This window comes from Pteropus medius, unplaced genomic scaffold (genome assembly GCF_902729225.1).
Source record: "Pteropus medius unplaced genomic scaffold, Ma_sr-lr_union100, whole genome shotgun sequence".
In the NCBI taxonomy this organism is placed as follows: Eukaryota; Metazoa; Chordata; class Mammalia; order Chiroptera; family Pteropodidae; genus Pteropus; species Pteropus medius.
The window spans coordinates 31,790,734-31,804,495 of record NW_024355205.1 but is presented as its reverse complement, the minus strand read 5'-3'; the positions used below and the strand labels follow the sequence as shown (position 1 = coordinate 31,804,495).

General features: G+C 48.6%; 1 protein-coding gene across 10 annotated transcripts in view; it reads right to left on the bottom strand.

Moving 5' to 3' along the window:
* The window catches only part of ITSN1 (intersectin 1), a 180,539-nt gene that overhangs the window by 988 nt on the left and 165,789 nt on the right, over positions 1–13,762 (bottom strand). For 5 of the 10 annotated variants that reach the window (XM_039857552.1, XM_039857561.1, XM_039857560.1 and 2 more), the window contains 6 exons: positions 13,524–13,736; positions 12,290–12,411; positions 11,163–11,245; positions 10,691–10,774; positions 10,017–10,190; positions 6,455–8,462 (listed from right to left, as the gene is read on the bottom strand). In XM_039857552.1, the coding sequence (XP_039713486.1) occupies positions 8,314–8,462; positions 10,017–10,190; positions 10,691–10,774; positions 11,163–11,245; positions 12,290–12,411; positions 13,524–13,736 (825 nt within the window). In that variant the 3' untranslated portion in view covers positions 6,455–8,313. Of the gene's footprint in view, positions 1–6,454; positions 8,463–10,016; positions 10,191–10,690; positions 10,775–11,162; positions 11,246–12,289; positions 12,412–13,523; positions 13,737–13,762 lie in introns of those variants that run through there. The other 5 variants (XM_039857553.1, XM_039857556.1, XM_039857555.1 and 2 more) reach the window with 2 other exon arrangements.

Genomic DNA, 13,762 nt, shown 5'->3' with positions numbered 1-13,762 from the left:
CCCCACACCCCTGAGGTCCAGGAAATCACTGGACTCCAGCATTCGCCAATATCAGGCCTATCAAAAAGGGACTTGGCAGCATTAAGAAGCAAACAGCTTGTGGAAAGAAATGTTGAAAACCTAACGCTCACACTTCCGTATGTCCTTTCAAGCCACCGGCCCTAAACTTTCCACAAACAGTGATCCACGTGTAATGCCCCCATGTCACCAGAAACTGGCTATTTTCACTGCTGCATTGTTTCCAGCCAACTAGGAGAGGCTGGGCCCCAGGTTACTACCTTCTGAAATGACTTTCAAATGCATCTCTCAGGGGTTTAGACATTGACCTTCGTGGGGTTTTGCATTCCATCCCTCCCTAGGTGGCCTACAGGGACATTTCTGATGGCCATGTATAGGAGGTCCGTGCTCTGGAAACAGCCTGGACTTCGGACCCTTTTCTGGGAGGGGGAGGTGGCCTTTTGCCCCTGGGATCCCCATCAGGGACCTGGGCATCCAGGAGGCTGCTCTGTGCTGAAGACAGGGAAGATACTCCAGGAAAATTCATTGAAAATGCAGACACCAAAGGGATATATTGATCTATCCAGAAAGAAGGGTAAAAGGTGACCCTGAAGTCAGATTAGCCAAGTAATCTGATTACTCATTTTCTACTCCTGGAATAGGTTTTTAACTTTTTTTCTATAGTTTTATGCACTTAAATTAGATACCTAAAATACTCTCATATACATACAGAAAAATAATCTCTCAATGACAAATCACATTTTACGATAACAAGTTAAATATTTTTGACTACAGAATCTGTTAGTTTTTGCAACGTTTAACAGCATAGCCTCTTACGTGCCATATATACATTTGGTCATTGACATTCCCATAAACATACAGCAGAGATTTCATAACATTTAAAGAGCACAACTTTTTCATTTTACGTAGTGGAATTCTGTATTTTTCTTAGCTGGAAACTGCATAAAATGCAGGAAACCAGAGCTGAGGGCTAATTAGCATATACAGGTCACTTCTGTTGCAGACAGCTCATCTGTATACATGTATTTACATATATGTTGACCACCAGTAGATGTGAGGGTCCAGAGCTAATGTAGCTAAGGCAAGATAACGAGAATTACATGATTGCCAACTTCTCTATCTACGGGCTATGAAGGGGTAAGAAGAAGGGGCCAGGGAGCTATAGACTCCAGCTGGCTGGAACTTCAGACGACAAGATCTGAAGTTATTTCACAGTTCAAAGACACTTGGGCTGTTGGTAATGTATGTTTTAGATGCATGTGTAAAAATAAACATCACTACCAAAGATCTTGCTACAGTGAATATTTAGCAGACGACATTTTAAGAATGTTTTGTAAAATATACATCAAAATGTTCATTCATGGAAACGAATTCTGACACAATATTCATTAAATGCCTCTAGAAAACACTTTCTGAGCTGTCAGGAGCTTGAAAGATTGTGTCACACGTAGAAACAAAGCTATGATTTGCTACTTCGTCCAAAGCGATGCAAATCCACATGAGATGAATTTGCAATTTTTTGTTCAACTTTCTGTCGACTTTTCTATTTAAAAACTTTATCATCCCAGACAGAATCGAGAAACATAGAAAGGATTATTGCTCTGTGTGTGCAGAAATGAGACTTATCAGCAAAGAGCAAGCAGAACTGCCAAGGTTTGGGAGCATCCATCCCAGGGCAAAGAAAAAGCTTGTGAAAGAGAGTGACAAGCACAGGACAGGAAGATCGACTCCACGGTCGTCTGTGGTCTTCTAGAACTTGAGGCTACTCTCACAGTCGTTCTTTCTCCTGACATCACCCTACTCAAGAGCCACAGGCGGGAGGTGACTGCCTCTCAGAAGCAGGTGCCCCAGACATCTGCGGACCATGTGGCCCAGCCAGGGAGGGCGGCAGCTGGCTCCACACACTCTCTGCAGGGAGTGGCGGTGGAGAAACGAGCATCCGGCCCCTGGGGAAGCAGCACTGGGTCCTTCCCCGTTCCTTGGATGGTCACTTTAAAGGCAGAGGCTGGAAAAGCCTCTCTGTCCAACCAGGAAAAGCCGGGGGGTCGGGGGGAAGGGAACCCAGTGGGTGACTAAAGACCAAAAGGAAGGGTTTTATTTCAGATCAGTGGGTTAACTTGTAAAAGCTCGAAGGCCTCTTGGTGCCTTGTGGTGTGCCTGCACTGGGAGCCCCGAGACTGGGCAGATGGCTCCCTCTCCGGCCCCCCCAGAAACATCTGTCAATTAGGGGTTCGGGTCTTGTACCCTCTGAATGGTCCAGACCATTTGCACTTTTATGAAATAAAGGCAGACATTTTGAAAAGTCTATCAGCCCAGCTCTCCACAACCTGCCAGGGAGACTTTACAAAGTAAGAAGACAGACGACGAAGCCCCACCTGCTTCAAAGACTGACTGAAATACAGTGTGATCAGGGCCGGCTTCGTGGGCTTATGACCTGCGGTCACACGGGACCCTGTGCTTAGAAGGCTCCACGCTCGGTTTAATTCTCTGCTGTCACCCCCCCTCGAAATTCTTAATAATTTTGAGCAAGGAGCCTCGCATTTTCACTTTGCACTCAGCCCACAAATGATGCAGCAGGCCCCGAGAGGGCGTATGGGAAGATAAGACCAACCCGTTTCCCCGTTCAAGCCACGTGTCTGTCATTTTCCCCGGCGCCGTGCAAACACGCACACTCTCACACACACATCACACAACGAGCTCGGCATCCCTCCACAGTTCTTCACATCGGATATTCTGGAAATCCAAGTCTCCGGGTAGAGACTTACCAATCCACGTGGAGGGGACCTGGCTTCTAGAACCCTTGCTGGGGAGAGAGCCCCAGAAGTTCAGCCTAGCAGTGGGGGACACCTCCAACCTACACCTGCAGGGCTGAGTCTCAGGGCTCTCACCAAATCAGATGCAGCTCAAGGCCCCGGTCTCGCTCCAACCCCAACAGTAGGAAAGGGCAAACTGTCACTAGGTACCCCAGGAGTGCCGGGTTCAAGTCCTAGGCCCACCGCTAACTAACTCCCACCCTCTCCAGCCTTCAGCTTCAGACTGTCAGCTTCGGGTCTGTGACTTACCCAACAGCAACATCCCGCAGCTGCAGTAGGTGGAGCCCGCACCCTGGGATGTGCCGGTGCCACCGGCAGGTTTCCAACAGGGAGACTGCCCCCTAGTGGTGTCAGAGGGTAGCAAGGCAGCAGCCGGCTCCTCAACCGGACACTGCAAAGCCATCATCAGGCTTTCTCTGGTTCCCGTGTCACCCTCTTTGCCCCAGGCCCCTGTTCCGTTTACGTACAGAAACAGGAGAAAACAAGGGATTGGAGAATAGGAGATATGCAAAGGAACATAGCTTTAGAAACACAGCCACACAGGAATGTTATTGGTGTTAACTAGGGCTCCTAGACCAACAAAAATATGCATTCCTACCCCTGCATAAAAACAAACCCTGGTTACTGGTTAATGCTCAGTAAATATCAGAGAAACGCTCAAGTTTTTCAAGGCGAGCCAGATAAGCCCACTTCCGAGCGTAGTTTAGTATTGGGCTTTGAATACTAAAATATTCACACTATTCAGATAATGTTAACAACATAGGCTGATCTGGAAAGTAGAACAGTATCCTATTTTAAAACAACTCACGAAACACCCTAACATACTGTAGGGGCAAATTTACCCTGAAACACGGCAACTACACATAGTGTTAAAAAAATTATGTGGGTATTAGCTGGTTCCCCAAGGCCAGAGTGAAGAGGGGGAGACTGATTGAATTTGCATGTCACTGAAGTAATTATTTGGAGGTGGAGATGAATTTTTACAAACGATTGGGTGTTATTTCAATGACTTAAAATGAGACCTACAAGTAGGCTGTGAATACCACAAAGGCAAGTCCCCTCCTCATCACCCCTCAGCCCCAGGATGGTGGCCTGGCCAGAGACCCCCTCCCCTGAATGAACTATTAGCATTACTAAGAGATCACACCTCAGAGATAAGACTTTTCAACGTTGGCATCTGGGAGTTAATGCTCCCCAAATAGAAAGCAGTTAGATGTTTTCTCTCCTTCAAGTGGAATGGGTTTTCCATGCTTATCAGGAATAGATTCCGGCTCCTAAAGATGTCAGGTTATGGACCTTAGTCAAGCCTGATGACCTACCAACAGACCCGGATCTGATATAATGCAGGTGACAAAACGAAATGGGAGTTCTAGAACTTTCCTTTCCTCTAGCCCAAATAAATATTCCAACTCCATTTACACAATACTCAGTGGATTCACAAAACATGGCTCAGGGCACTGCCCGTGAGTATGGAGGAGCCCCCAGGCATTTCAGCACCCCAGGGTGCAAAGAGGAAGAGGTGCTGCTTTTACCAAATACCTCTCAGGGTGCCTCAGGCCACAGCATCTAAGTCACCATTTACTGAGTCACCATTTCTGGTGCCACCAACTCCGCTTCTGCCTGGTAGGGGCTGAAACTCCCAAACCTATAAGCAGAATGAGAGCATCCAGGCCCTTTTATTTTCCTGGCCTGACTTTCTGGCATAGGAGGCTCCAAACTTGTGAAGCGAGTACATCCAGAGCAAGCAGACCCACAGCCACCCTCGAGCTCACCTCTAGCCCTGCCACCTCTAACGCATGCAGGTGTCCATTTCAAAGTGCTAGTGTCTGCTGTAACGCTCATCTCCAACCCCAAAAGAGAAGAGAGCCAAAATAAATAAAATTAAATAAAACAAATAAAATAATAAAACAAAGAAACAAAAGATAAGAAAGGAAAGGAAAACCTGCTTGCCGTTTCGAACAGAAATCCCTAAAATTGCTACATATCCCCAACAAATTTTCTTCTTGAACGAAAAAGGCCCAACCAAACAGAAAAAAAATTATATGGAATAGACAGAGAGAAATCTCCTCACACAAGGTATTGACAAACTTTAAAATATACTCCAAGATTGCCACCATTCACATAAAATCGGGAGCACCTCATCCACTCCCCCTCGTTCTCCGGCCCCATCAGATCTGGAATGTTGCCCCTCTGTATGGTCGGTGGCTTTACGCCTGCCCCAGCCAGGACCTGGAGAGGTGACCCACCCGCCCAGCTTTGGACAGCAGGCCTCCAATCACCCTTCCCTGGTGGCTGCAGCACCTAATCCCCCCGACCTCACTCCCACCGCAGAGGACACCTGGGGTTTGGGTACCAGGTTACCAAGATAGGACACAACACTCCTTTTCTGATGGGAAAGTCGGAAATTAAGTTCAGTACTACTCAACCAGATAAAATCAGTTACTTTTGAATACTTAGGTCATGCTTAAGTTGCTCAAAGGAAAAAAAAATCAAAGGAAAAAAAAATGCCCTTTTAAACATTAATGTTCTTTGGGAGAACAGCTCTGTCCTCCGCCTTCAGAGGACAGGGCCGTGTCATCCAAGCAGTCAAACAGGGAAGCTCGGCCCAGCTTCTCGAGCGTCCCTAGCGACCCTAGCCTAGAAGGCCCCCTCTTTTCCATGTCAGGCCAGCCCTGGATCTGAATGAATCACATCTCCCAGGCTCTCGTGGTCAGAGCGGACATGGTTCCAATAGATGATCCTTCCTACCTGTGTGCCAGGGGAGACAATATCAGCCAGAAACCCTGCCCCAGAGGGACTGGAATATGGATTGTCCCTTCAGAGTTGCTGGTCCACAAAGCCCCAGTTCCAGGGCCCCTGTCCTCAGGACACAGCCCGGCGAGCAGCAAAGCCCCTTGTTGGGCTAGGAGGTCAAGGTGGCTCAGAGAAGAGAGAAGACAGCAGGGCTTCAGAGGGCTAGGCTCAGAATGCCCGGATGCAGAGGCCTAGAGAAACCCCATGTTGAGAAAGCAACGAGCTAGGTGACGGATTGCTTATTGGCAAGGGACATTTCATCTCCATGACACTTAGTCCAGGAAGCCAGCAGGTGAAAGCGAAGGGGCAGAGGTCAGAGAGTCTGAGACATCACCCGCCTTCTTCTACCCCCAACACAAGTCATGAGTCACATCTGGATCGGAGGGCCAGCCTAACTCATCCAGAAAGATGACCGGTTGGTTGCATTACCGGTTACGTTGCCGGTTATACCAGCGAGTGCGGGACACCAGCCCAGACTTGCTATTCCGGAGGAGCCTCTCAGGGATGCGCGCTGTAGTCGCCTGGGAGAAAAAGACTCACCTATTGCTTTCCATGCTGCATTAATTCTGATAACGGGACTCTGCAAGTGCGTGGACTTAAAAGGGTGACAGGACGTTTGTCACTGTGCACACCATATCCTACCTACGTGGACGGTGATGCCCGACATGGACACGAAAGTCAACACAGAGGGAGAACAGAAAGAAAGGCATTGCATGGTGACCTGACACTGCTCCATCATACATGACATACTTGTGTTTCTACCATGAAGCATGTGCTTCGGAAACACACTGAACAAACTCTACTGGTTATAGAAATAGGAAAAGCATGAGTTGCACATCTATTTATAGATTTAATTTAAAACAGTTTCTTAACACCATCGAAAAAATAGAAACGCGAAGGATTTTAACCATGTTTTCTGCTGTGAAGTGGTAAACAAATGCATGCCTGGAGTTAAATGTGGTCTAAAATTGTGTTCAGTTGAAAGTGTCTAACTAAAGGGTACATCTGCTTGTTTCAAAAAATACTTATGTCTATTGTTCTTGATACAAAATTCTACACTATCTTCCATAAATAAATAATAAAGTGTTTTTTAAAAGTATGAAATGTAAACTTTGTTGCCCTTTCCAACACACACATTTTAAAAACTGCTTGAAACACGACAGGGCTCTCGCCTGAAACCGTGACGCTATGCGTAGAGCTCCCGGCTCTGCCACCACGCTGGTGCTGTCGTTCATAAAGCACTGCTACAGCCCTAATTCATTCCTAAGGACCCACGATCCAAGAGAACATCACCTGACACACGAAAGCGAGACTCGGTGCCAAGGGCACACGCAAAGAACATTTCATGACCCAACAAATGGGGGTTCCGAGAACATTGACGTGCGAACGAAAAAGTGACTCACACTTTTCATTCGCAAATCAAGTTATTCGCTAGTTAACCAGCCTATCTCCCGGCATTTAAGTGGGGGCAAGGGGGGTGGAATCAAAGAACTTAAACCAAACAGCTTGGCATGTGGCGTACACTCCCAACTGACAGAGGCGTGTGGATTTCCATTACTGAGAGGCTGGCTGTGTGTGGCGGAGTGTGGCAAACAGTCTTAGGTCTTCCTCCCCAGGCTTGTGGGGCTGCATGTTCCCAGGGTCTCTCCCCCACCACGTGAGGGATTTCCTTCACATCTTTCCAGATTGTCGCTTTCTCTCTTCCTTTGCGGATGCCTTCGTAGGGGACGTACCAAAGACAGCTGCTGAGACTTCCCGGGACAGTCAGGATCTGGCACATTCAAGCAAGAACAGGCTCAGAGCTGGTCACCAGCAATGACTCTTGCCACCAAACATCACAGGACCTCTAAACCAAAAGAGAGTTTTCCAACTGGGCCAGCAACCAGGACCCAGGGACATGATAAAGTAGCCTTCCAGGTGACCTGCAATGATCTGATTCAGCAGAGTAAAACTGTAGCTAACAAGCTTCCTTAACCATCTTCCAACTGTGCAGGAAATCAGAATCGAATCCCCTGATGGTAGCTCATGACAGTTTTCATCGACACCTATCAGTACACGGCATGGAAGGGACTAGAACGGCTCTAACGCACCTGCCGGCATCCTCCATGGACCAACTCTTCAAAGGGCTAGTGCAGCACCCGATCAGGAGACCATCTCCCGCGTGCTCAGACCCAGGGCAGCATTTCAAATAAGGTCTCAGTAGGGTAATGAGATTCCGAAGCATTGACGGGACCATCGTAATTTTTTCTAAACACACCAAGGACTAGGCATCGTGGGTCAAGGGTCCTACTGGGGGCTGGTGGAGGTAAGAAATAGGAGGGTTATATGAGTTCTCCGAAAATACAGATGTTCTATTTATAAATCTGTTTTACAGTAACCAGGCCCAAGCCTCAGGCCCAGGGACGGGCCAGACTCCCAACCAAACCTAGCTGGGAGCTACCAGATTTCCAAGACCCTGGACACCATGATGAGACCTGTAGCGACGATAAAGGAAACAGTTTTGTTTCATAAAATGGGAAGTTGTTTGGGGTGGGGGGAGGATTGTCGAGAATTATTCCTAGAATCATTAAGGGGCCTGTCTTTGCTGTCCCGCTGCACCGGGGCTGAACACCAAATGGTGGTCTTGGAAAAGCAACACCATCTCCAGACGGCACCCGCCGGCCCGGGCTGGAACTCTGACGCACGCCCCCTACGGTTCGTCAAACAACTGAAGGTCCAGGCGGACCACGATCTCTCCCGTGGGGACCTCATGCAGCAGGAGACACTTGGTAACTGGACCTTTGGAACCCTGGTCCCTCTTGATGTCGGCCACACGGATCTCCGTCCGACCTAAAAAATCTGGAAGAAGAACAGACCGTGTTCAGGAGGAGGATTCCTGCTCTGCGAGCCATGTATAGGCGTATGGGAAATTTCCCAGTGAGTTGTTAACTCTCTCCCATCTTAAAAAGAGCGTTAGGTCAGTTTGTAGGAATCCACAAACGACAGTGACAGAGCATAATTTTAAAATGGAGAGAAAAGTAAAGGACACCGGGTCACAGGAGCACACCCTGTGATGTCACACCCCTCTCAGAGAAGTCAAGGGTGGCAAGCGAGGCCTGGCCCTTATTTGCCCTGCTCTAAGAGCCGGAGAACACGTGCAGGAGAGGAGGCGACAGCGTGGGACGCGCACGCTTCCAGCAACACCTGCAGAACGACCTCAGCGCCACTGTGCATCGAATGTCGGGTGTCAGTATGAACATGGCTGTGACCGTGTTCGAAATTTTTTAGATGCTTTGCAAATGCACGATGGTGCTAAAGGGGCCTCCGGACCATTAATTTCTTCGTTTATTCATTCGACAGTTATGTATGGGAATAGACCACGATCCAGGCCCTCCTGTACAGGAAACAGCTTCTTTCAAGGTTCCCGTGTAAAACCTGAGAATTGTTTCCGGCGGAAAGATAGATGTTCATTTCGCCCCCTATGTGCCTTTCATGGAAATAACCTCTGATGTAAGAACAACACCAGGATTTTCAACTTATATCCTAGCGCGGTTGCCTTGGTGTCCTGATATTTTACAATTTTAAAAAATTTAACCTCCAACCTTTCCTTATCAGAATAAAAATCGATGATGAGCCCGGCTGTGAGAGTCACATTGTCCTGGCCATGCTCTCACATTTAGCCAGCTTTGTGACTGTGTGCGGTCAAAAACCAGTAGCACCTGACTCACGAGGAGATAATGCATCTAAAAGCACTAAAAGACAAAAGCCACGTGGGGCGATTCAAGCACAGATCACGCTAGTGCTGGACCCTCAATCCTAGCATGGTGCTGTCTTCCTTTAAGTATAATTAAACTGAGTCTGTAATGTTTAAACTTCCTCTGATTTTCATTGGGTTGAGAAAGAGAGTTTTTTGGAATCATTGACCAGACCCACTCTTTTGGGGGCTCAAAGCAGAACGTGGGTTGAAGGAATGATGCATCCATGACCATTCCATCCCTTTGGTTGACCAGAAATGTCACCCAAAGGACACCGACTGATTCTGCCACACTTGTTGTGGGCTAACGTTCTTCTCATTCACTGGCCAGTTTTATCCATTATCACCACTGGCTTTTGGCCAAGGACTAATGGACTGCACTGAGTCACCTGCTTTGGAGAAGCACAGACCCTGGTCTTTACCAGGGGGAGCTGGACCGCTCTAGACCGACCATGCTTTGTCCACGTCCCTTGAAATGCCCTGAGCATCGGTGAAGGTTTCCTTTTAGGGGAGGCTGAGTCTTGTCTTATGCCCACCACGTCTCCCTGGAGGGAAGCCCAAGCAATTCTCGCACCAAGTTTCCAGGTAGAAAATGTAGCCCGGCGAAAGGTAGGCGACAGGGAAGAAGGAAGGGCCCCTGGTGGGGCCACTCTACTCACCGTCTGGAGAGAACTGGTCCCTCTCAAACACGGTGATGCAGAGAACCTCTTGCTCCAGGTCCTTGATGAAGAACTGGCAGTTGGAATTCCACTTGGGGTTCAGCGTGTCCTGGATCGTCTTGGTGATGTGACACTGGGAGCCCATGGTCACCTCGCAGTACGGGTTACTCTTTCCTAGAGCGGACAGAGCCTGCTCGACCCCCGCCTGGCCACAGGCTCTTCGGGGCGTGGCGTGGCGGGGTCACAGCCACAGTGGGCCACTCTTCCCTCTATGCCCATTTTTACCCCCCCCCCATTGCCATGCTTAATAAGTGGCATGAAATGGAGAAACCAGACCAAAACGACCACGATTCAGCATCACACGTAAACTAAGAACAAATAATTACATGAGCGGGCTTCAACCCTCGGCCCTTCCTGTCTCCCTGCTTTTAGCCTTATTAGATTGTGTCACATCTACTGAGACATGGCGGCCACTCAATCTCTCTGAAAAGCAAAACGGCGGAAAGGATTTTTTAAAAAAAAAACCTCTAGGTTTTTAACAAGGGCTAGAAAAACCAGTTCTGAAGGAAACTTAAGATTATGAAAACAGCACGTTTGATTTAAAGCTGGGCGGGAGGATGCAGAAAAGGCTTCCACCGCGAACACGTGCTAGAGGGGGCTTCTCGGGTCCTTACCGTGTGACCGGCAAGGTTTCAGCTCAATGCCTTCAACGACGTTGACCATCAACCTTCCAATCCCTGTCGCTCTTTGGGAACGGACTGTGACAGCGGGGAAAACAACCCAAGTTTGATTTCAGCACGTGACACCTTTCCGTCCCCGTGTGCCCACTCCCTTCCGTGTCCCTGAGCCCGATCAAGAACACTTCTCCACTCCCCTTCTTAAGCTCTTGCTTCCTTGCTCCTGGAATTCGCCCTCCGCCCCTCATCCTGCACCCTGCTCCCCCACTTCCCCCTTCTTCCATCCCATCTCAGGCCCCTCTACCTCCAGGCCCATCTTCCAGCTCTAAGGGCTAAGGGTGTAAGGGCTTAGGGCTTTTTGCCCCGGCTCTGCAGGGAGCACAGCCCATACTGCCGAGCAACGCATTACCCAGGTGAGCAACGCATTACCCAGGTGAGCAACGCATTACCCAGGTGAGCAACGCATTACCCAGGTAGGCCTTCTCCCGCTTCTTTTTCTCCGTCTCTATGTAGAGTTCAGACGCAGCTTTGATTTTCTGCACCCAGGCAGTCCTTGGAAAAGAAAAGGCAGAAAGGTGCCAAACAGAACTCAGGAAGAAGGCATCTGCTCTGTTCCCATGCCGTTTCCAGGATTCTGCTTTGTTCATTTGATTTTGAACAACAGAAGCTCGGGAAAGAAAGTCTGGTTTTATGTCACGTGGTGTTAATAATTATTCCTGCCGCGAATCAGAAAGGCATGAGTCACGTTTTTCTCGATGTGCTCAAGACCTGCATTGGTGTCTCGAGGGAAGAAAATCTATGATAAATGCTGTCCTGGAGGACGTGGGGGTGACAATCCCTCCCGCTCCCCTGTGGAAAAGCGTCCCACGTTTGCCTCACCCAGCAAGGCCAGAAGGACCTCCCTCACTAAACCGTCGAAGGGAAGAACGCGGACCATTTCCCGGATGGAGAAACCCTCTACAGGAAGGAGCAAACGCGCCCTGGGGCAGCGTTCTGGCGTGGCGTTTGCTCCTTCGTTTTTCAGAGAACCATGTGTACACAAGAACTTTGGCCAGTTTTCTTGCTTGGCACGAACGCTCTTTGGAATGTTGGCCTTGGGTCAAGTTCACCCTTCAGAAAATGATGTATTTTATTTGGCTCCAGGACAGAGTCTTGAAGACTCTGTTGAAGCAAAACAGCCAGAGCCCCAGCATCCAGACTGTCTGTCGGTCCAAGCGAACCAGCCGGGTGGGGGGAGGGGCAGGGAGGGCGGGCTTGGCCGGGCCTATTGTCCCCAAGTCGCTATCCTTTTGTCTTCTGCTGCCTGGGAAACCTGAGATGCTCCATTTATCTCCTTAAAAAAAAAATGCTAAAAATTTCTACCAAAAAGGAATTCTCAAGCAAAATTCGTTTCATTTCATTTGGAAAAATTCGTGCCATGTGCCAAACTTTTGAGAGGCTCTAGAAGAAAGTATTAAGACCTTTCCCACCCCCTCCAGCCAGAGATTACGGCATTGCACCTGGGGGAATGTTGGGACCTGCTAACTATGTAAACTTCCCACGTGGTCCTGTACCTGGCGGGCCCCGGCGCCCAGGGCAGGGAGGTGACAGTCTTACCTTTCGTTTATGCTTTCTGCTCGGAGGGTGTAGACTCGGTCAATGTGGGAGATGTGGAAGATGGGCTCATCTCCAGAAGGGTCAGTGGGTAATTTTACTAGAACCTCATTTAGGAAAATAGGCTAAAAAATAATGCGCAGGCATTAGAAAATCAGACTGGGTATCTGAGTGTCCCAGTAAACCATGAGTGTGTGCGTGCGTGTGTGTGTGTGCGCGCGCGCGCCAGTAAACTACCAGAATAAGGATTCTGTGTTTCTATCAACTCTCATATACTGCAAATTAGAAATATGGCTTCCACCTGTCCTCCCACCCCCATTTTGCAGGTATTTTTTTAAGTCCCTCAAAATAAGAACTGGTCTGCTTCTCCCACAGCAAACCCTAATCCGCAAACAGCTTCCATCAGCTTTACCTCCAAGCAATTCCTCCAAAGATTTTCATATAAAGTTGCTATTGACAAGCTACGTATGTACATTGTTCTTTTTCCCAAAATAAAGCTGACGGCTGCTTCAGAGAAAACTCATTTGTAAGAACACCCCCACAGACACGAACTTAGAGAAACAACACCCCATGATGTGAAGACATACAAACACAGACATGCATGTTGGAGCAGACCCAATAAATAGCTTAGGAGAATCCTCCACACGTGGACTGTTTACACTGGCTATAGCCGTAAAAGGCGAGTCGCAGATGTTTCAAGCTGCCTTGAGAAGTTTGGAGGGGAATCTGGGAATGTTTGGAAGGTGGGCTTTTCCTCCCGACCTTTCCCACGCCCACCTCATCCATACACTTGACCTTGAGCCCCACCAGGGCATGGAGTGTCTTCGTCTTATCTGGGGGACCCATAGCGGCCGTTTGGCAACCAACAGATGTTTTATCAATCGAATGGAGTATTGTTTCTTTTCCGATGATACAGGCATACCTCAGAGATGTTACAGGTTAAGTTCCAGACCACTCCAATAAAGCACGTAACGAAAAAAAGCAAGTCATAATCTTTTTGCTGGTGGAGGGTCCTGCCTTCAATTTGTATAAAACACATCTATGAAGTGCCGTAAAGTGAAGCACAATAAAACGAGGTATGCTCTCCTCCTGCAACTGCACCCTAAATCCTGGCTCACCCCCTTCATCCCCTCCTCCACGCACAGCCGCAAAACCCTGCGAGCCGTCTGACTCCTTCTGGAAATGCTCTCCTCGCCCCCACGCATCAACCCTGATTTGCAGTGTAGAGTCAACTTACTGTTTTGTACATTTTATACTGCAGGTTAGATTTGGGGCTGAAGACTTTGTCGGTGCCGGAAGAGCCCAGGGGCTTTATAATTTGGGTCAGCAGGAGGAAGTCGTTGAAGAGGAAGCCGTACAGCTCCTTGTTGCTCTTGGCCTTGTAGAGTTTCCCACTGTGCAGAAACTTGCGTGGCCCCAAGCAATTGGTCACTGAATTGAACACAAGTTGCTGAGAAAAAGAACAAACAAAGAAGA